This window comes from Pristiophorus japonicus, chromosome 5 (genome assembly GCF_044704955.1).
Source record: "Pristiophorus japonicus isolate sPriJap1 chromosome 5, sPriJap1.hap1, whole genome shotgun sequence".
Taxonomy (NCBI): Eukaryota; Metazoa; Chordata; class Chondrichthyes; family Pristiophoridae; genus Pristiophorus; species Pristiophorus japonicus.
In genome coordinates, this window is record NC_091981.1 from 167,047,268 (window position 1) to 167,071,702 (window position 24,435).

A 24,435-nucleotide genomic window follows, 5' to 3' on the forward strand; every position below is an offset into this window, starting at 1 on the left:
CCCTTTAAAATTTTGTTCTAATGTGGCCCTTTTTGCTTTTTGCCTTGGGTTTCTCTGCCCTCCACTTTCACTTTTCTTCTTTCTATCTTTTGCTTCTGCCCCCATTCTATTTCCCTCTGTCTCCCTGCATAGATTCCCATCCCCCTGCTATATTAGTTTAACCCCTCCCCGACAGCACTAGCAAACACTCCCCTTAGGACATTGGTTCCGGTCCTGCCCAGGTGCAGACCGTTCGGTTTGTACTGGTCCCACCTCCCCCAGAACCGGTTCCAATGTCCCAGGAATTTGAATCCCTCCCTTCTGCACCACTCCTCAAGCCTTGTATTCATCTGAGCTATCTTGCGATTCCTACTCTGACTAGCACGTGGCACTGGTAGCAATCCTGAGATTACTACTTTTGAGGTCCTACTTTTTAAATTTAGCTCCTAGCTCCCTAAATTCGTCTTGTGGGACCTCATCCCGTTTTTTTCCTATATCGTTGGTACCTATATGCACCACGGCAACTGGCTGTTCACTCTCCCTCTTCAAAATGTCCTGCACCCGCTCCAAGACATCCTTGACCCTTGCACCAGGGAGGCAACATACCATCCTGGAGTCTCGGTTGCGGCTGCAGAAACGCCTATCTATTCCCCTTACAATAGAATCCCCTACCACTATACTCTTCCACTCTTTTTCCTCCTGTGCAGCAGAGCCAACCACGGTACCATGAACTTGGCTGCTGCTGCTCTCCCCTGATGAGTCATCCCCCTCAATAGTACCCAAAGCGGTGTATCTGGTTTGCAGGGGGATGACCGCAGGGGACCCCTGCACTACCTTCCTTCCACTGCTCTTCCTGTTGGTTACCCATTCCCTATCTGTCTGTGTAACCTTTACCTGCGGTAAGACCAACTCACTAAACGTGCTATTCACGACATCCTCAGCATCGCGGATGCTCCAGAGTAAACCCCTCCGCAGCTTCAGTGCCGCAACGCAGTCTGTTAGATGCTGCAGGCGGATGCACTTCCCACACATGTAGTCGTCAGGGACACTGGAAGCGTTCCTGACTTCGTACATAGCACAGAAGGAGCATACCACGTGCCCGAGCTCTCCTGCCATGACTTAACCCTTAGATTAACTTAATTTGGCAACAACAATGCTAAAAGGTTACTTACTGATAAAGAAAAGAAAAAGAAAAACTACTCACCAATCACCAGCCAATCACTTACCCCCTTGGCTGTAACGTCACCCTTCTATTTCCTTCTACTTCTTTTTTGCCTCCCTGCTGCAGCTGGCTAGCCTTATGTAGGCCTCCCCACGCTGCCACTCCGCCTCTCTGACATTCCGCTAGTTCCCGACGCCTGTTGGATCTTGTGTAGGCCTCCCCACGCTGCCGCTCCGCCTCTCCGACATCCCGCTAGTTCCCGACGCCTGTTGGGTCTTGTGTAGGCCTCCCCACGTTGCTGCTCCGTCTCTCCAACGTCCCGTTGACTCCCTACGCCTGTTGGGCCTTATGTAGGCCTCCCCACGCTGCCACTCCGCCTTTTCTCTCTTTCACTCTGTGGTCAATATCTAACGTGTTGTAAGACTGTTGTGAAGCGCCTTGGGACATTTTACTACGTTAAAGATGCTATATAAATAAAAGTTATTATTTTTATTATTACACAAAACAAGATCTAAAATAGCCTGTTTCCTGATTGGTTCCATGACGTACTGTTCTAGGAAACTGTCTTGATGCATTCCATGGGGCCAATTTTCCACATGGTCGATTTTTCGCGCAGTTGTAGAGGTATGTCCAATTTTTTAGTGGCCGACTGCGTCAAAAAAACATGTTCTATATTTAGCCGGCATAACCTTTCATTTTGAAGCGGCGCAGATTGTCCTTAAGCTGTGTGGCTGGAGCTTTAAGATCTGCGCCGAAAAACAGGTTACCAGGGTAACGAGGGACACACTGAAGGGCTGAGGCTGCAAAGTGAAACATACAAGATGCAGCAAGACAGATACAGGTACATATTACCATTGCCAAGATCTCTTCACTTCTGTTTATGGAAGATTGTAGTGACGAACTATCATATTCTGCAATATTTCTTTCTTTAATTGTAGATGAAACAGGCCTAATAAAATAAAAGTAATTCCACACGCAATCGCACATTAGGTTACCGCTTTTTTGTGCCGCTGCTATCCTGGGCTGAATGGTCTCCTACCTCAGGTGCCGGTGCTGCTGCTATCCCGGGCCGAAAGGCCCCCCGCTCCAGGTGCCGGTACTATCCAGGGCCAAAAGCCTCCCCGCTCCAGGTGCCGGTGCCGCTGCCATCCCGGGCAGAAAGGACCCCCACCCCAGGTGTCCGTGCCGCTCCTAATCCCAGACCGAAAGACCCCCTGCTCCTGATGCCGTGTCTTCAGCTCCGTTAAAACAATGGCATCTTCTTTGCGCCGATTTTCTTAAGTGCAGATAAGGTTTTTCAGAATGGTGCACTGCGCCGTTTTTGAAAAAATTCTATTTGGCCAAACTTGCTTAAATGGCCAGAAATGGCGCAGCCAGCACCTCCAGTAACGTCAAAAAATCGTGAACTAAAAAAAATCGTCCGTAATTAGTTTAGGATGCCGCAGAAACTTTGGCAAAACTTGCAGATTTTAGTCTGCTCCAAAAAAACAGCATAGGCCAAAAAAACAGTGCAGAATGGTGGCGAAAATTCAGCCCCATGAACTCGTCCTCCAGACTATCCTTGCCAATTTAATTTGTTAATGGAATTTGCAAAAAATGTTCATGTCATTCTACGCTAACAATTTGGCCCACTTCACTGTTTAATAACCTACCTGGGTAAACTGTACTGCTATGAAGTTTGTTTTGAATGTATATATATTAACACATGCCCTTACAAATGTGTGAACTTTAATTAAGATAACTTAATCATTGCCCGCAATTTACAGTGGGTAATAACAGCGAACTAACAGTGTTCACCGTTATTACCTCTCTGAAACTGACTGCAACTTCAGGATTTAGCGCATGTGCATCTAAACGCGGAAATCCTGAAGTTGCGGTCAGTCATTCACTGCTCCGATACTGGCTGCGCTGTGGACCCCCGCCCCCCACATCCCCGGCAATCAGTGTAATCAGTGAAACTGACGAAACTTGGGCTTTTTCGTGGTAATATAGCTGTTAAATACCCCATTAAATGTTAAGCCTTGCTGGATTAGATATCATCATCATCATCATAGGCGGTCCCTCGAAACGAGGATGACTTGCTTCTGCGCTAAAAAAGGATGCGTTCACAGGTGTTTCAATGAAGGACCCGAACTACATCCTCAAGAGTGGATTTTTTTTAACGTGTGGTGGCCGCTGCACCCCAGCCACCACACGGGTTTGACAGAGCTAGGTTTTGGTCCAGTGGCAAGTATTAACCAAGACGACTGGAGACCAGCTCTTCTGCACGGACTTAGTGTGCACACATATCGCAGTGTGGGCTGGCCCGTGCTGCCCCTGGGCCCCGATCATGTCCCTCTACAGTCACTCGCTGCTCCTTTGCCCCGACCTCGCCCTCCTGCTGTATCTGCCCATGCTCCAATCACCGACCTGAACCTTGATGACGTCACGCTATAGGTTTTAACAGCGTATTGACTGTCAAGCAAACGTTACGGCCTTGTGAGATCTGTGGCCAGATTTCTTCGGGGCCAGCGGCGTCGTCTTTGCTTTGCCGCCAACCGCAAATTCCAGGTCATTATGTTTATTTTTTTGTTACTGTTTATTTTAGACTTAAATCATGAATACAAAATCAAATGTTGCAGGATAGGGAAACAAAAATATAACAAAAGTGAGGAATAACTTTATACTAAATAGCACATGCCATGAACAAATTATCAGGTACATTCACGGAGGACGGGGTAGTGACTAGAAGTGAAGATGAAAGCTTAAGAGGCATGTTGCATGCAGATAAGCCAAAGAATGGTCAAGATATCCTGCAACACTGAAAGAAGGGAAAGAAGAAAAAAAGACCAACAAGCAGCAGATAATATGTTTTGCTAAACATATCATGAAGTCCATCAGTACTCTGAATCTGACTCATCTATGGTGCTAAAAGTATTACTGTCAAAGATCTTAATGTTGTTACTGTTCTTCAACACTCGTGGCAATAATACACTTTGATGACTAAAGAATGCACATTCTTCTAGAGTGCTTATGAAAATTAATCGCATCCTATTGATCAAATACATTATTAATTTTATTTGGAAGACTTGACGAAAAGGAAGAGGTATCATTTGATTTAATTCATTTTAGCAATAAGTGTTTTTTGCAAGCTTTATGGCCTAGGTTACCATGACAATTGAGTACTCAGGCCACATGCCCTTAAAACCAAATGAGTGGAATTAGGAGTTGTTGATGTCTGCAGGAAAGTTCAGATTTTGAATCCAGAAATTTAAGCAGCTGGCCTTTGTTAACAACTGCAAAATTGAAAAATATAAACTGAAAATGAAGTCTGAAGCTCAGAAACAAAGTTGAAATACTTGCATTATTCTGTATTGTGAATAAATGTGTGCTAACCTTTACTGGAGTATAGACCTGCACTACATGACAAAATGATTTAACCATTGAACCAAAGACGTCATGTTTTAAAATTCATTGGCAACAGTTGATGGCAGTAATGTGAGCAGCTCGATACATCTGTCTTCTAATCACTCACTTGCTCACTGGTTGGATATACTGTACCACTGTAAACTAATTGAGAAGTTTGGAGTTCATTCGTCTTTGCAAATAAAAAAGCCACCCTTTTAAAAAAAGACATTTTCCTTGAAATAGCTAATTTAACTGAATCCCTATTTTACAATTAAGATTTATTTTTTCACAAAAGGTGGCTTCCTTTAAATGGATGGAAAACTTGATGAAAATAGAAAACAGGAGTGTATTAGTGAAAACAGCAATATTTATGTGATGAATACACTCTGGAATTGAGATAGTAAAAACATAATTAAACATTAACCCTGCCTGCCTTTCTTTTTCAGATGCCTTTTGACCTGTTGTGTTTTCCTGCCTTTTGCTTTTACTTTGGATTTCCAAGATTCACGGTTTTCTTTCTATCTCTACCTTACAGTAAGAGTACTTTTAATTGCATCCTAGTCAATTTCTTGTTTATGTGACTAGAAAGAAAATGATCACACCAAAACATTCAACTTACTGCTATTTTCATTACTTCTTAAAAAAAGCTATTTTCCTGTTCCTCAGGTTTCCTGCAAAACTTGCCTGCCATGTGAGCAGGTAAACATGAAACCAAGGTGTTTCTTAAGTTACTCTAGAACTAATTGCCAGAAAGTATACAAGTGGATTGGGGACTGGGGTGGCTTGTCTGACAACTTTCCCTCACTACCTGCGGGCAAGTACCTTGCGTTCTAATGCCTCAATAAAGTTACGGCATTTTCAACTAATTCAACAGCAAAATGTAAATGGAGCTTACAGAAAACTCGAATTGATAGGGAGGTATTATATTGTAGTGCTTCCATCCTCAACTTCCTCTAACATATGAACGTACAAGAAGAGGAGCAAGAAAAGATAATCTGGCCCAATAGCTAATGGGAATTCTGCTGAGAGACTACGATGGATACATAATGATCCTGATTCAGGAAACCGTGCCAGTGTCGGGGTAACGGGTAGAGGGTCTGCACCCCATGGGTCCAGGATCAGGAAAATCCAGCCCAAACCGTTTACTGGCAACCTGTTTATTGTATAAGTAATGATTTTCACGTGATTATTATATGAGCATACAAATAATTTTAATTGAATGGAATATTTATAATTATCTTTAAGCAGCAGTGGAAGGCCAAATCTCAGTCAATACTGTTACTTTGTGAAGTCATGACAACAAACACTCCTAAGTTGCCTTTATCGAACAGCTGTCCAAAAATACATGCCACCCTGAAAAATGTAGTCATACCTTGCCAGAGCTGGTGTAGCCATATCAGTCTGGACGCCGATTGCCATGGGAATTCCGCCGCATCGTATGCTTCCCAGCTCTTCTGCCACTGCAATATTGTAGCTGAAATCCAAACCAAGACCGCCATATTCTGGAAAAAGAAAGGTAAATTTTACAGTCTTTCTAGCCATTCATCCGGGGGGCGGGGGGGGCGGGGGGGGGGGAGGTGGGGGGAATGCTTAAAGCGAGGTGGCCAAGGTAAGTTTAAAAAAAAATTCACTTCTCTGTTTCAATTTTTTTCCATATCTTCTTTGCCAGCAATCGATCAGCTCGGCACTCTGCTGCAGTGTATCAGTCTGATCAGGCCGGATTGCGGCTACCATTGGGGAGAAGGTAAGTTCTCTTGCAGAACCTGCAGTGATGGCCCTTCCCTTTGAGGGAGGGAAGGAGACTTACAATGTGATAGCGCTGCACAAGTACCGCCCCCCCTGCTGCCTCTTGCACTCCAGGAAGGAAGTGTCCTTCCTGGAATGCAAACGGTTAATTTTTTAAAAGTTTGAAAACATCATTTTTCAAATGCTTAAAATTTAGTGCTCTGCCGAATTTCTCCCCCTAAGTGCCTAATATTTATGAACAAAATCAGAAGAAGACTCATGTGGACAACAGTATCTACGAAACACATGCATCAACTCACCAGTAACTAAGCCAGACACAGCATGTGTTTCCAAGCTGTGAACAAATGGTGAAGGATGTTCATTATCAGATTCCAGGAAAAATTATCTGATATAAATGCTCCTTTGGCTGACAGTTCACACACAGATGTTTAAGTTGCCTAATTTACCATTTCAACATATCTCCTTGCCATAGAAACATAGAAAATAGGTGCAGGAGTAGGCCATTCGGCCCTTCGAGCCTGCACCACCATTCAATAAGATCATGGCTGATCATTCCCGCAGTACCCCTTTCGTGCTTTCTCTCCATACCCCTTGATCCCCTTAGCCGTAAGGACCATATCTAACTCCCTCTTGAATAAATCCAGTGAACTGGCTTCAACAACTCTCCGCGGCAGGGAATTCCACAGGTTAACAACTCTCTGAGTGAAGAAGCTTCTCCTCATCTCAGTCCTAAATGGCCTTCCCCTTATCCTAAGACTATGTCCCCTGGTTCTGTTCTTCCCCAACATCGGAAACATTCTTCCTGCATCTAACCTGTCCAGTCCCGTCAGACTCTTATGTTTCTATGAGATCCCCTCTCATCCTCTAAACTCCAGTGAATAAAGGCCCAGTTGATCCAGTCTCTCCTCATATGACAGTCCGGCTATCTCTGGAATTAGTCTGGTGAACCTTCGCTGCACTCCCTCAATAGCAAGAACGTCTTTCCTCAGGTTAGGAGACCAAAACTGAACACAATATTGCAGGCGAGGCCTCACTAAGGCCCTGTACAACTCCCTGCTCCTATACTCAAATACCCTAGCTATGAAGGCCAACATACCATTTGCCTTCTTCACCGCCTGCTGTACCTGCATGCCAACTTTCAATGACTGATGTACCATGACACCCAGGTCTCGTAGCACCTCCCCTTTTCCTAATCTGTCGCCATTCAAATAATATTCTGCCTTCGTGTTTTTGCCCCCAAAATGGACAACCTCACATTTATCCACATTATACTGCATTTGCCATGCATTTGCCCACTCCTAACCTGTCCAAGTCACCCTGCAGCCTCTTAGCATCCCCCTCACAGCTCACACCGCCGCCCAGTTTAGTGTCATCTGCAAACTTCGTGATATTACACTCAATTCCTTCATCCAAATCATTAATGTATATTGTAAAGAGCTGGGGTCCCAGCACTGAGCCCTGCGGCACTCCACTAGTCACTGCCTGTCATTCTGAAAAGGACCGTTTATCCTGACTCTCTGCTTCCTGTCTGCCAACCAGTTCTCTATCCACGTCAGTATATTATCCCCAATACCATGCGCTTTGATTTTGCACACCAATCTCTTGTGGAGGACCTTGTCAAAAGCATTTTGAAAGTACAAATACACCACATCCACTGGTTCTCCCTTGTCCACACTGCTAGTTACATCCTCAAAAAATTCCAGAAGATTCGTCAAGCATGATTTCCTTTTCATAAATCCATGCTCACTTGGACTGATCCTGTCACTTCTTTCCAAATGCACTGCTATTTCATCCTTAATGATTGATTCCAACATTTTCCCCACTACTGATGTCAGGCTAACTGGTCTATAATTACCCGTTTTCTCTCTCCCTTCTTTTTTAAAAAGTGGTGTTACATTAACTACCCTCCAGTCCATAGGAACTGATCCAGAGTCGATAGACTGTTGGAAAATGATCACCAATGGATCCACTACTTCTAGGGCCACTTCCTTAAGTACTCTGGGATGCAGACTATCAGGCCCCGGGGATTTATCAGCCTTCAATCCCATCAATTTCCCTTACACAATTTCCTGCCTAATAAGGATGTTCTTCAGTTCCTCCTTCTTACTGGACCCACTGTCCCCTAGTACATTCAGAAGGTTATTTGTGTCTTCCTTCGTGAAGACAGAACTGAAGTATTTATTCAATTGGTCTGCCATTTCTTTGTTCCCCATTATAAATTCACCTGAATCCGACTGCAAGGGACCAATGTTTGTCTTCACTAATCTTTTTCTCTTCACATATTTATAGAAGCTTTTGCAGTCAGTTTTTATGTTCCCTGCAAGCTTCCTCTCGTACTCAATTTGCCCCGTCTTAATTAAACCCTTAGTCCTCCTCTGTTGAATTCTAAATTTCTTCCAGTCCTCAGGTTTATTACTTTTTCTAGCCAATTTATATGCCTCTTCCTTGGTTTTAACACTATCCTTAATTTCCCTTGTTAGCCATGGTTGAGCCACCTTCCCAATTTTATTTTTACTCCAGACAGGGATGTACAATTGCTGACGTTCATCCATGTGATCTTTAAATGTTTGCCATTGCTTATCCACCGTCAACCCTTTAAGTATCATTCGCCAGTCTATTCTAGCCAATTCACGTCTCATACCGTCGAAGTTACCTTTCCTTAAGTTCAGGACCTTAGTTTCTCATTTAACTGTGTCACTCTCCATCTTAATAAAGAATTCTACCATCGTATGGTCACTCTTCCCCAAGGGGCCTCGCACAACAAGATTGCGAACGAGTCCCTTCTCATTACACATCACCCAGTCTAGATGGCCAGCTCTCTCATTGGTTCCTCGACATATTGGTCAAGAAAACCATCCCTAATACACTCCAGGAAATCCTCCTCCACCGTATTGCTACCAGTTTGGTTAACCCAATCAATATGTAGATTAAAGTCACCCATGATAACTGCTGTACCTTTATTGCACACATCCCTTATTACTTGTTTGATGCTGTCCCCAACCTCACTACTACTGTTTGCTGGTCTGTACACAACTCCCACTAGCGTTTTCTGCCCTTTGGTATTCCGCAGCTCCACCCATACCGATTCCACATCATCCAGGCTAATGTCCCTCCTTACTATTGCATTAATTTCCTCTTTAACCAGCAACGCCACCCCACCTCCTTTTCCTCTCTGCCTATCCTTCCTAAATATTGAATATCCTTGGATGTTAAGTTCCCAGCTTTGGTCACCCTGGAGCCATGTCTCCGTGATGCCATCTTAAAGTTATGCTAATACTGTAGCTCACTGATTCATAGGCTGTCTTACAGTACATTCATGTCACTAGTTGATGAGTCAAACAATGTTTTTCATGAAAATTTCTTCTGCTACATCTGAAACAAATCCCTCAAGAAAAAATTATTTTCAGGTATTCAGTACCTGGTCGAATCTACTGTCCATGCAACGTTCCAAAAAGTTAGATGCCCTTGGGAAATGTTCTTAATTTATATTCGGATCAGGAGCGCTATGGGAGTCAGGGATTCTAGGTAGTAACCTTGGCTCAGTGGTAGCACTCTCACCTCTAAGTCATAAAACATAAGAAATAGGAGTAGGAGTCGGCCATTGGCCACTCAAACCTGCTCTGCCATTTAATAAGATCATGGCTGATCTGATCTTGGGCATAGCTCCACTTCCCTGCCTGCTCACCATAACCCTTCACTCCCTTATTGCTCAAAAATCTGGCTATCACCACCTTAAATATATTCAATGACCCAGCCTCCACAGCTCTCTGGGATAGAGAATTCCAAAGATTTATGACATTGAGAGAAGAAATTTCTCCTCAGCTCAGTTCTAAATCAGCGACCCATTATTCTGGGTTCATGGCTCACTCCACTGACTGGAGCACATAATCTAGGTTGGCACTTCAGTGCAGAACTGAGGGAATACTGCACTGGCAGAGACCCTGTCTTTTTGATGAGATGTTTCAGGTGGACGTAACATTTTTTACGGCACTATTTAAGGAAGAGCACGAATTCTCCCAGAGCCCTGGCCACCATTTATTCCTCAACTAAAACTTCAAACAGATAATCTGCCCATTTATTTCATTGCTGTTTCTGGAACATTGCTGTGCGCAAATTGGCTGAAGTGTTTCCTAAATTTCAACAATGATTACACTTCAAAAGTACTTAATTGGCTGTAAAGCAGTTTGGGGTGTCCTGATACAAAAGCAAAATGTATCACGGATGTCCTGAGGTTGTTTGTAAAAAGCGCTATATGAATGCAAATTCTTTCTTTCTTTCTATAGGCAGCTGAAGGCATGGCTGAAAATTGCCAGGTGAAGCGAGCGGGGAATGCACAGGGGGCCAGAGCTGAAGAAACAGAGATCTCAGAGGGTGTAGGATTAGATGAGGTTACAGAGATTAGATGAGGTTACAGAGATAGGAAGGGGTGAGGCCATGAAGGGATTTGAACATGAGGGCGAGAATTTTAAATTGGAGGCATTTGGGGGATTGGGAGCCAATGTAGGTCAGTGAGCACAGGTGTGAGGAGTAAGCGGATCCTGGTGCAGGTTAGGATATAAGCAGCAACATTTTAGATTAGTTGAAGTTTATGAAAGATGGAGGATGGGAGACCAGGCAGGAAAGCACAGGTCTGCAGGCGACCAAGGCAGGGATGAAGATTTCAGCAGCAGATGGGCTGAGGCAGGGGCAGGGGCAGGTGGCAGGTGATGTTACAGAGGTGCAAGTCGGCAGTCTTTGTGATGAACAGAGATACGGAACTGAAAACTTTAGGGGACTTGCACCCTGATCATTCAGGGTGTCCATCAATGCAGCTATCAGCCAGACCACTGAAGGGAACTTGCATCCTAATACAGGAACTTATCTGGCAGAAGGGTTACTGACTAAAGATATTGGGCTAGACTTTCCATTATTGTCCAGATCGCCCAAAAATGGGTGTTATTTCCAGCGTTGGCATTTATTATGGGTTTTGAGATCGGCGGATTATCGCCCATTTTCAAATCCCCAACTTTCCTCTTTATAAAATGGGCGTTACTGAGAGCGATCTGAAATGGGCGTTAGCGGTAAATTTTTTGACCTTCTGCTGTAAAATGTTGCCATCCATAGCAACGCCATGGCAACGGTGGTTTCCCGCGTTTCAGGTGGTCAGGGGGCATCAATACATGCACAGAGAAGGAGAGAGAGAGAGGAGCAGAGAGGAACTGAAAGCATGTGTGGGTGTGTTGTGCGGTTGTTTGGCTGTTGTGGAAGGTAGGAAAGAGATTTAGCAGCAGTAAAAAGAATTGAGAGCACAAATAACATTGTTTGCACAGAGACTTTGGCAAAAAAAATATAATTAAAATGGAAGGCATGGAGGAGGCGACACACCACGATGTGGAGGTTGAGGATGCTGGCGAGAGCAGTGAGGTGGGAGATGAACTAGAAGTGGGAGGACGAAAACGAGCTTGGAGATTCTCCGACGAGGCAAATGTCTCCCTCCTGCAGGAGGTGCAGTCACGCTGGGATCAATTGACCCGGGGTGGGCGTGGGAAGCCCACCCCAAAGATTTACCAGAAGATTTGGGTCAACATAGCCGAGGTGGTGTCGTCAGCGACCAAAGAGGTGCGCGAGGGCAACCAGTACCGCAAACGCTGGAACGACCTTGTCAGATCCGCCAGACTAAGTATTACATTTATTTACATTTACTTATATATTTATATCATTTTAGTTGTACGTGTAATGAGTGATTGAAATCAAATGTGATGTCTTGCACTTATACCGGGAATGTTTTACTCAAAGCCTGCGTTTACGGTATACGTCTTTAGGTAAATAATAATAATTATCATTAGAATCATGATTACATCTGTCGGGTATGTGTTGTATCAGTCTCTGTGACAGTACCTAGCAATGATCTCATGCCATGTCGTGCTGTTGTTACCTTTTGCAGAAGAAGCTTTCGAAGAATAGCATCAAGCAACGGCACACGGGTGGGGGCTATCAGTCATCAGCGAGCTGACAGACATCGAGGAGCGGGTACTGGCACTAGTGGGGAGCCACCCCCGGTCGGACACGCAAGCAGCAGCAGAATCTCGTGATGTCACATGAGTAAAGTATACACCATTGCGTGATGTAAAGTTAATAGATGCCACTCATATCCGACCAATAATATATCATAGATGATTGATAAAAGTGTTATCTAAATAATGATGGCCTCATGAAAATCATTGTAATGCAGAATTTGGTCATGGCCATGAAATGTAATGTCTGTGATGATGTTGTTAGCGGTAGTGCTTTTGTTGTGCATATGCTATGTGTAGCGTTTGAATCACCTTGTGACCCTAGCACCCTCTTCTCCTCTAATAACCTCATTTGTTTTGTAGCTCAGCCAGCAGCACGGCCCCATGCAACACCACTGAGCCAAGAAGCGGCGGGTCTGGCACCGGACTCGCCGGGGGATTGTAAATTTGGTGCTGAGGAGCCCCGAATCTCGCCCGTGGAGCTGCAGGGTGCTTTCTCCACTGTTGACCGTGCCGACTTTGAGGAGTGTGCATCAACAAGCTCCATAATCTATGCAACACCGATGACATCTAGTGCTCCTGTGGCCATGCCCTCATCCACCGTGGAGGTAGCGGGCCTAAGCACCTTGCCGCAGGGCACCCCAAGTGTCTCCACGATGGCATGGACCCTGCGGAGATTGGTTCAACGCAGCAGGACTGCTCCATGAGCGGCAGATCTGAGCGAGGACATGGTACACTTGTCCAGGAGGAGTGTTGACATAGGTCAGCATATCCAACAGACAATGGGGGGCATATCCCAACAGCTGGCCAGCATGTCCGCCACCATGAGCAAGTACATACTGCGGATGGCGGAGGCCCTGGAGGAGATAGCCAGGAACACTCGTGCCACAGGGCTACGAGTGGTCCCGGAGCGCGGCACTGCACCCCAAGGTGCCGCACCCCCCATTGCCAACAACACATGCGAGCCAGGAGGAAGATCTTGCTTCTGGCTCTAAGGACGTTCCCTCCTCGGGACCGTCCTCTCCAGTATCTGGCCAACCAGCAGTTCTGCTGTCATCTCCCCCAATGAAGCCTGAGGAGCAGTTCGGCAAAGGGGCTTGGAGTCGGGAGGGGAAGTTATAATTATGATTTTATACAAATGTTCTCATTAAATGTTTTTTTATTTCACATAACCTTATCACGCATTGCGCACTGATGTTTCCTTAACATGAAAGGGGATAATTCAACGTCACTTGAATCAATTTAAACTTTAACTGTCACCAAGGTAATGCACACCTTTAATGTATGAGCTGCAGACACAGCAGTCTTGCAGCTTTGTAAATACCACCAACGTTATTTCAAGCAAAGCACTCATTTATGAGCTGCTGACCTAAGAGTCTTGCAGCTATGTAGCCACCATGGATCCTTTCCTGCAGTCTAGAGGGGGGAGGGGGCATGGTTTCATTGTCAGCCTGATTGTCTGCCCCGAGGTCAGCATCCACCTCCTCGTTCTCCTCTTCCTCTCTCTCCTGAGGTGGACTGTCACACCCTTCGAGCAATTTTTGTCCCCTCCTGATGGCCAAGTTGTGCAGCATGCAGCACACCACCACGGATTGAGCTACCTGCTCAGGGTGGTATTGGAGCTCGCCTCCTCAGTGGTCCAGGCATCTAAAGCGCTGCTTAAGCACTCCAATGGTATTCTCGCCGATATTGCGTGTGGCTCTGTGGCTCTCGTTATATCGCTTCTCGGCTTCTGTCTGGGTGTTACGCAGGGGGGGTCATCAATGAGGCCATATCCTTTGTCACCAAACATCCAGCATTGACCTTGTGGCTGACTGATAAACATGTCAGATACAGCGCTCTCATGCAGGATGTGAGCATCATGGATGCTGCCTGGAAATTTTGCATTTACTGCCATTATAATTTGCTGGTGGTCGACAACGAGTTGCACATTCAGGGAGTGGAATCCCTTTCGGTTCCGAAAATCCTCTGCATCCTGAAAAGGTGCCCTCGTGGCGATGTGCATACAGTCTATTGCTCCCTGCACCTTGGGGAAGTTTGCAATTCTAGAGAATTCTAGAGCCCTCTCAGTCTGTGCCGCCCTGGTCATAGGGAAGCTGATAAAGTCCATCCTGCGTGCGTAAAGGGCTTCAGTGACCTGTCGAATGCAGCAATGTGTGGCATGCTGAGATATAGCACAAATGTCGCCAGCTGAGGTCTGAAAGGAACCCGACGCGTAGAACAAAAGTGCTGCAGTGACCTTGACACCAACAGACAGTACGGTGCTGGCAGGCTGCCGATCTGCCCTAATGAGCTGGCATATCTCACTGATAACCTTTTCCGGAAGTGCAGTCTCCGAAGGCACGTGTTATCGGACAAGTTCAGATAAGACCGCTTCTCCCTGTAAGTGCGTGGGGTGCAAGTTCTCGTCTTCCTCAGCAGTCTGCCACCTCTGTGATTGGGCACATAATGCTCTTGAACATACCTTCTTCCATCTCTAGTCTGCAGCATGTGCATAGTCATCAAGACAGGCTGAGAAATTACAGGCTCCATTACAATAACAATCAGTATTATACCTATTGTTCACAAACAATAAATTTATCTACTAAGACACCTAAAATAACTTCAAATCGTCCACAGTATGATAAGATGTTTGTTCAGATGTTCAAATCACCTTAAAAAAAACTCCACGGTACATCAAAACTCCCCAGAAGTTGCAGCAGCCTTTTATATGAACCGACCTCCGATTTACAAAATGACGTCCATACCGTTGGGTTTAGTTCAGGTGAGAGCAACTTTTTCTCAGCGTCCTTTTCAGCGAGCGATATTTTCAGCGCTATGTGGGCGAGGTGCCGAAAGTGGGTGAAGGAAAAGTGGTTCAAGGATTATGGGAACAGGATGGGTAAACGTGATTAGAACTATTTGCTCTCCCAATCCCTCCACAGAGAGAGAGAGAGAGAGAGAGAGGTTCACTTTGCAGCCTCAGCTCGCATTGTGTCCCTGCTTACCATGGTAGTCCGATCTTTTTGGCACACATCAAGGTTCCATCCCCAACACTAAAAGTCAGGTTAGGCCACGGCAAAATGAACAAATCCAACGGGGAAACTTGGAACATTTTTTTTTTGCCGTACTCGGACCCCCAAAAAATCGGGCGTAACTCTGCAACTCCTTTGGGGAAAATTGAGCACGAGATGAGGACAATTTCTTCAAATTAAGCATTGGGATGACCAAAGTCATTGTCTTCACTCCCTGCCACAAACTCCATTCCCTTGCTGCTGATTCCATCTCATTCCCTGTCCACTGTCTCAGACTGAACCACATTGTTCACAAACTTGACATCCTACTTGATCCGGAACTGAACTTCAGACCCCATATCCTCTTCATCACGAAGACTGCCGACTTGCACCTACAAATATCTCCTGTCTTCCACCTCTGTCTCAGTCCATCTGTTGCTGAAACCCTCATCTATGCTTTTAACTCCAGACTCGAAGATTCCAATGCTTTCCTGGCTGGCCTCTAGTCTACCACCCTCCATAAACATGTGCTCATCTAAAGCTCTGCTGGCTGTATCATAACTCGCATCAAGTCCCATTCACTCATGGTTGACCTACATTGGCTGCCAACGGTCCACCAACATCTCAAATTTTAAATTTTCATCCTCGTGTTTAATTCTCACCATGGCCTTGCCCTTCCCGATCTCAGTAACCTCCTCCAACTCTACATTTCTCTGAGAACTCCACTTTTGGTTTCTTATGCATCCCAGACTCCCTTCGCCCCACCACTGGTCTTGAACCGCTGCAGTCCATGTGGCGAAGGTACTCCCAGTACTGTTAGGAAGGGAGTTCCAGAATTTTGACTCAGCGACAATGAAGGAATGGCAATATATTTCCAAGTCAGGATGGTGTGTAAATGGGAGGGAAACGAGCAGGTTGTGGTGCTCCCATGCGCCTGCTGCCTTTGTTCTTCTAGGTGGTAGACGTCTTGGGTTTGGGAGGTTTCTGTTGGAGAAGACTTGGTGAGTTGCTGCAGAGGATCTTGGAGGTGGTAAACACTGCAGCCATGGTGCGCCGGTGGTGGTGGGAGTAAATATTTAAAGTGATGGATGGAGTGCCAATCAAGCAGGCTACTTTGTCCTGGATGGTGTCGAGCTTCTTGAGTGTTGTTGGAGCTGTACTCATCCAGGAAAGTGGAAAGTAGTCCATCACACTCTTGACTTGTAGATGGTGGAATGGCTTTGGGGAGTCAGGAGGTGAGTCACTCGCTGCAGAATACCCAGCCCTGACATGCTCTTGTAGCTCCAAGTATTTCTTGTGCCTGGCCCAGTTAACTTTCTGATCAATGGTGACCCTCAGGATGTTGATGGTTTCAGTGATGGCAATCCCATTGAATGTCAAGGGGAGGTGGTTAGACAACTCTTGTTGGAGTTGGTAATTGCTTGTGTGGCGTGAATGTTACTTGCCACTTATCTGCCCAAACCTGAATGCTATCCAGGACTTGCTACATGCGGGCAAGGACAACATGCCTCTAGTCTGCTCCCTGTCTGGAACGAACAAGAAGTGGGCAAATGGCAACCAGCCTCTGGAAACTGTACAGGATCTCTTGTGTGAGAGGCATGACCTCTGTTTTGGTAGAACTAAATTTGTTACTTGCAAAATCCTTGATGACTTGGAATATGAAAGCTGTTGAGATCATGGAGCTCATCATATGGAATAAAATGTCATCAGTGTTCAGCTTTACTTTATGTTCAATCCCACAAGCCTGCATTCCATGAATGTCCAAATTTGCCCTTATGGCATTTACCAATAGTTCTATGGCCATGGAAAAAAGCATAGAAACATAGAAAATAGGAGCAGTAGTAGGCCATTCGGCCCTTCGATTCTGCACCGCCATTCAATATGATCATGGCTGATCCTCTATCTCAACCCCATCTTCCTGCTTATTAGCCATACCTCTTGATGTTTTTTGTTTCTAGAAATCTATCTATCTCCCTCTTAAATATATTCTGTGACTTGGCCTCCACAGCCTTCTGTGGTAGAGAATTTCACAGGTTCACCACCCTCTGAATGAAAAAACTTCTCCTCATCTCGGTCTTAAATGTCCTGCCACGTATCCTGAGACTGTCACCCCTTGTTCTAGACTTACCAGCCAGGGGAAACATCCTCCCCGCATCCAGTCTATGCAACCCAGTCAGAATTTTATACTTTTCAATGAGATCCCCTCTCATTCTTCTAAACTCTAATGAATACAGGCCTAGTCAACCCAGTCTTTCCTCATACGACAGTCCTGCCATTCCAGGAATCAGTCTGGTGAACCTTCACTGCATTCCATCTATGGCAAGTATATCTTTTCTTAGGTAAGGAGACCAAAACTGCACACAATACTCCAGGTGCGGTCTCACCAAGGCCCTATATAACTGTAGTAAAACATTCTTGCTCCTGTACTCAAATCCTCTTGCAATGAAGACCAACATACCATTTGCCTTCCGAAGTGCTTGCTGCACCTGCATGTTTGCTTTCAATGACTGGTACAAGGACACCCAGGTCCCTCTGTACATCCGACACTACCCAAGCCATCACCATTTAAATAATACTTTGTCCTTATGTTTTTCCCACCAAAGTGGATAACTTCACATTTATCCACGTTATATTGCACCTGCCATGTGCTTGCCCACTCACTCAACCTAGCTAAAGCGCCTTGCAGCGCCTTTGCATCCTCCTCACAAGTCACAATCCCACATAGTTTTGTGTCATCAGCAAACTTGGAAATATTATATTTGGTTCCCTCATCCAAATCATTTATATATATATATATATATTTATTGTGAATGGCTGGGGCCCAAGCACTGATCCCTGTGGTACCCCACTCGTCACCCTGAAAAAGACCTGTTTATTCCTATTCTCTGTTTCCTGTCAGTTAACCAATTTTCAATCCATGTCAATACATTACCCCCAATCCTATGTGCTTTAACATTAACCTCTTATGTGGAACTTTATCAAAGGCATTCTAAAAATCCAAATACACTACATCCACTGGTTCTCCCTTATCTATTCTATCAGTTACATCCTCAAAAAACTCCAGTAGGTTTGTCAAACATGATTTTCCTTTCATAATGTAGACTTTGTTTAATTCTGTTGATATTATCTAAGTGTGTCGTTATCACATCCTTTACAATAGACTCTAGCATTTTCCCTACTACTGATGTTAGGCTAACCGGTCTGTAGTTGCCAGTTTTCTCTCTCCCTCCTTTTTTAAATAGTGGGGTTACATTTGCCACCCTCCAATATACAGGAACTGTTCCATAATCTATAGAATTTTGGAAGATGACAACCAATGCACCTACTATTTCCATGGCTACCTCTTTTGGTACTCTAGGATGCAGATCATCAGGCCCTGGGGATTTATCTGCCTTCAGTCCCATTAGTTTCTCCAGCACAATTTCTTCCTAATAATCATTTCTTTTAATTCCTTTTGCTCACTAGACCCTTGGTTCCCTCGCATTTCTGGGACGTTATTTGTGTCTTCTTCCGTGAAGACAGAACCGAAGTATTTATTTAATTGTTCTGCCATTTCCTTGTTCCCCATTATAAATTCCCCCATTTCTGTCTGTAAGGGACCTACATTTGTCTTCACTAACTTTCTCTTTTTACGTACTTGTAGAAACTTTTGTAATCGGTTTTTATGTTCCTTGCAAGTTTACTCTCACACTCTATTTCTCCCCTCTTAATCAATCTCTTGGTACTTTTTTGCTGAATTCTAAACTGCTCCCAATCCTCAGGCTTGCTATTTTTTCTGGCAACTATGTATAACTCCTCTTTGGATCTAATACTATCCTTAATTTATTTTGTTGCCCATAGTTGGGCCACTTTTCCTTTTGTGTTTTTACGCCAGAAAGGAATGCATAACTGTTGCAATTCATGCATTCGTTCATTAAATATTAGCCATTGCATATCCACCGATGTGCCTTTTAATGAATCTTCCCAATCTATCATAGCCAATTAATTCTTCATACCTTCGTAGTTTCCTTTGTTTAGATTTAAGACCCTAGTTTCAAATTGGACTACTTCACTTTCCATCTTAATAAAGAATTCAATCATGTTATGGTCACTCTTCCCTAAAGGACCCCGCACAACAAGACTATTAATTAACCCCTTCTCATTACACAATACCTAATCTAGGATAGCCTGTTCCCTAGTAGGCTCCTCAACATACTGGTCTAAAAAACTATCTCGTACACACTCCAGGAATTCATCATCCACAGTATTATTACTAATTTGGTTTGGCTAGTCTATATGTAGATCACCTACGATTACTGTAGTATCCTTGCTACATGCATCTCTAATTTCCTGGTTGATGCTGTCCCCTACACTACCACTACTGTTTGGAGGCCTATAGACAATTCCCATCAATTTTTTCTGCTCCTTGGTGCTCCTTAGCTCCACCCAGATTGATTCTACATCTTGATTTTCTGAGCCAATATCCTTTCTCACTATTGCTCTGATTTCATCCTTTGTTCAATCCCACAAGCCTGCATTCCATGAATGTCCAAATTTGCCCTTATGGCATTTACCAATAGTTCTATGGCCATGGAAAAAAGAAATGGGTAGAGTGGCATCTTTACCTGGTCCCTCATTATGTATCAGCATGAATGTTGATTCTTTGAGTATGCCTGAGAGGGTGCTATGACTTGTATGTAGAGAAATTGTTTCTGCAAAATTGGTGTGAGCTCAGGGACTTGGTAAAATTCAGCGGTATCCCACCAGGCCCAAATGGTTTGCCAGTCTGTACCTGATTAATTGCTCCTTGAATCTCCATAGCCTAGACTGGATAATCCTGTGACTGGGCATCTTTTGGCGAGAGCTGCTGGAGGTTTTCCAGATAGTCTTTGGCTTCCTGCTGGATGGCTTGTGATCCTGAGGCATGCAACAAAGTGTAAAAATCTACACTCCCTTTTGATTTAGTTGAACATAGAGATGAGGTTGCTGTTCACTATTCTTATGGATACAATGGCTATATTCCAGGTTTGTCACCTTGATCATAATACTTTAATTTGGTGTATCAAAGTAGTGTATCTGCATCCATTGACAACAGATTGTTTAACTCCTCTCTACCCAGAATTTGTGCCCTTTCTGTTCGATCAGACATTTGTCTCCTGTATTAGGAAGAAGATGCTGCCAAAGTCATAGTGAAAGAGGAGGCAGTTGAGATACAGGATGGGATAAAAATTGCTAAAGAGAATGTACTAGAAAGGCTGGCTGTACTTAAAGTACATAAATACTAGGATGCTGAGGGAGGTAAGGGTGGAAATTGAGGTGGTACTGGCCATAATCTTCCAATCCTCCTTAGATACGGGGGGTGCTGTCAGAGGATTGGAGAATTGCAAATGTTACACCCTTGTTCAACAACCCAGCAACTACAAACCTCGGTAGTGGGGAAGTTTTTAGAAACAACAATCCAAAACAAAAATTGTCACCTGGACAAGTGTGGATTCATTAAGGAAAGCCATTACAGATTTGTCAAAGGCAAATCGTGCAACGAAGTTGATTGAGTTTTTTGATGTGGTAACAGAGAAGATTGATGAGGGCAATGAGGTTGACACGGTGCACATGGATTTTCAAAAGGCATTTGATAAAGTGCCACATAATAGACTTGCCAGAAAATTTGAAACGCATGGAATAAAAGGGACAGTGGCAGCATGGATATGAAATTGGCTAAGTGACAAGAGAGTAGTGGTGAACGGTTATTTTTCAGACTGGAGCAATGTATATAGTGGTGTTCCCCAGGGGCCGGTACTAGTACTACTGCTTTTCTTGATGTATATTAATGACTTGGACTTGGGTGTACAGGGCACAATTTCAAAATTTGCAAATGATGCAAAATTTGAAAGTATAGTGAACAATGAGTAGGATAGTGATATAGGACATAGACAGGCTGGTGGAATGGGCGGACATACGGCAGATGAAATTTAACACAAAAAAGTGCAAAGTGATACATTTTGGTAGGAAGAATGAGGAGAGCAATATAAACTAAAGGGTATAATTCTAAAGGGGGTGCGTGAACAGAGAGACCTGGGAGTACAAGTGCACAAATCGCTGAAGCTGGCAGGGCAGGTTGAGAAAGCGGTCAAAAAAGCATACGGGATCCTGGGCTTCATAAATAGCGGCAGAGAGTACAAAAGCAAGGAAGTTACAATGAACCTTTATAAAATACTGCTGTGACCTCAACTGGACTTTTGTGTCCAATTCTGCCTATTAACTTGGCATTGTAGTCAATGTAGAGCATGAAGTTGTGGTACTTACCCACTAAATAGGGCTTTAAGTACATTTTTAATGGTGTGATAAGTCATCATTATTACCACTTTAGGAAGGATGTGAAGGCCTTAGAGAGGGTGCAGAAAAGATTTAACAGAACGGTTCCAGGGATGAGGGACTTCAATTACATGGATAGACAGGAGAAGCTGGGGTTGAGATGAGATTTGATAGAAGTGTTCAAAATCATGAGAGGTCTAGACAGAGGAGATAGAGAAACTGTTGCCATTGGCGGAAGGGTCAAGAACCAGAGATCACAGATTTAAGCTGATTGGCAGAAGAACCAAAGGCAACGTGAGGAAAAAGTTTTTTACGCAGCAATTGGTTAGGATGTGGAATGCACTGCCTGAAAGGGTGGAGGAGGCAGATTCAATTGTGATTTTCAAAAGGGATTTGGATAAGTACCTGAATGGAAAAAATTTGCAGGCTACGGGGAAAGGGCAGTGGAGTGGGAGTAGCTGAAGTGCTCTTGCAGCGAGCCGACATAGGCACGACGAGCCAAATGGCCTCCTCTGTGCTTCTGTAACCAGTTGATGATTATGTGCATGTCAACAAAGTTAATAAAAACAAAAATATGGCTAAACCACCACATTAGAATTGTTTAAAAATATAACGGCCCGATTTTGCGTTATGAATGCTCACCGTTATTATGGAGTAAAATGAGAATGCTTCTCTGCAGGCTGCGCTATAACAGTACCATGCCTATTGACTCGGCTTTGAAATCAATGTAAGAGTATGAAGTTGCGGTACTTACCACGACATAGGGCTTTAAGTATATTGTTAATGATGTGATAAGTCATAATTATTGCCAAATAACCTCTCTGGCCCTGAAAATTTAATTTCACAAGTGTAGAGTCTCATTCCTTCAGAATTTAATTAGTATTGGAGATTTAAACAATTAAAAAAAAAACTTTTTCTGTCTGTCTCTTTTATCTGCCTCTCTTAATCCCATCTTTCATTCTCAATATTTATTTCATTTTCTGTACATGATTTAAATTGAACTTATACTTCCTGGTTTAGACTCTGCGGGGCCAAAATTCACCGTCCCCGAAGAGACAGCTACCACGGAGTTTGGGTGGGCGACCGGTGACAGATTAGGAAAAGGGGAGGTGCAACGAGACCTGGGTGTCATGGTACATCAGTCATTGAAGGTTGGCATGCAGGTGCAGCAGGCGGTTAAGAAAGCAAATGGCATGTTGGCCTTCATAGCGAGGGGATTTGAGTACAGGGGCAGGGAGGTGTTGCTGCAGTTGTACAGGGCCTTGGTGAGGCCACACCTGGAGTATTGTGTACAGTTTTGGTCTCCTAACTTGAGGAAGGACATTCTTGCTATTGAGGGAGTGCAGCGAAGGTTCACCAGACTGATTCCCGGGATGGCGGGACTGACCTATCAAGAAAGACTGGATCAACTGGGCTTGTATTCACTGGAGTTCAGAAGAATGAGAGGGGACCTCATAGAAACGTTTAAAATTCTGATGGGTTCAGACAGGTTAGATGCAGGAAGAATGTTCTCAATGTTGGGGAAGTCCAGAACCAGGGGTCACAGTCTAAGGATAAGGGGTAAGCCATTTAGGACCGAGATGAGGAGAAACTTCTTCACCCAGAGAGTGGTGAACCTGTGGAATTCTCTACCACAGAAAGTTGTTGAGGCCAATTCACTAAATATATTCAAAAAGGAGTTTGATGAAGTCCTTACTACTAGGGGGATCAAGGGGTATGGCGAGAACGCAGGAATGGGGTACTGAAGTTGCATGTTCAGCCATGAACTCATTGAATGGCGGTGCAGGCTAGAAGGGCCAAATGGCCTACTCCTGCACCTATTTTCTATGGCTTATTAGAAACCCTTACCTGCGTGCTGAATTTCTCAGTGGTGATAATGCTCAAATTAAGACAGCCACTCCACTGAAAAATTCACTTTGGAAGGGCTCATTAGCGCTGGAACACATTTATTCACTTTTGGAGCTGAATATGGGGTGGACCAGCCATGAAAACATTTTGGCGCTAATGGCCACAAAAAAGTGAGGGGAGCACCAGCTTTCCAGCTGTATTGAATTTTGGGCCCTGTGCATTATACTGAAAATTCTTCAATTTGATTGGTTGAAGATCAGGCTCACACATATCACAGATCCCCTGTAGAGGGCGCCACACTGGATCAGACACCCGATGACAGCAAGGCTCCACTAAAAAGCCCACAAATACTCTGTGGACAGCTGTTAGCACAATGAACAGCAAGTGCTGTTCCTTCGCCGCTGACTGCAAAATCCTGGCCAACATTTACTGAATGAAGGTACGTAGCCATAAAGGTGCATCCCAGCAGAAGTGCAGGAATATGCTCATGCGGGACCTCCATTGTTGCCCCCATCAAAGTTTCCGGCGTCAGGGAAACATCCCTTAATTTGAGTGGGAATAGCAGATACCCACACCACGTGGAGCTCTCACCTGCCAAAGAGACCACAAATTGCAATGGAACAGTCGCTACTCAGGAAGGAGAGGGTCCCGTTAGCTGTCCCCATACAATACAATTCACAGGCCAAGGCTACAATCCCAGTCTGGACCCCCCCATGTGGCCACCTTCCGCCGCTGATCGGCTTTGTATTCCTAGTCTCAACAGATCAGTAGAACTAAATATAACAAAGGATCAGTCCCTTACAATGCTGGGGGAATCCTGATGCAAGGCCGAGACCAATGTTCCCTTTAAGCTGCGTGGCCGCTCGCTGCCTTTTCAATGGGAAAAAACAAGCATGCGCAGTATTTTGAATGGGCCATACAGTCCCTTAAAGGGGCCCCGTTCCTCCAAAAATTAACGGGAACATTCGCTGAGGCCCAGCCTAATTTCCAGCCTACCCTGTGCACTCCCAACAGAAGGCTTGGGAGGGGCCACAGA

General features: G+C 44.6%; 1 protein-coding gene across 1 annotated transcript in view; it reads right to left on the reverse strand.

Moving 5' to 3' along the window:
• The window catches only part of LOC139264505 (probable acyl-CoA dehydrogenase 6), a 167,919-nt gene that overhangs the window by 45,186 nt on the left and 98,298 nt on the right, over positions 1-24,435 (reverse strand). Inside the window, exon 3 of the mRNA XM_070881078.1 lies at positions 5,901-6,030. Within this exon, the coding sequence (XP_070737179.1) occupies positions 5,901-6,030 (130 nt within the window). The remainder of the gene's footprint in view (positions 1-5,900; positions 6,031-24,435) is intronic.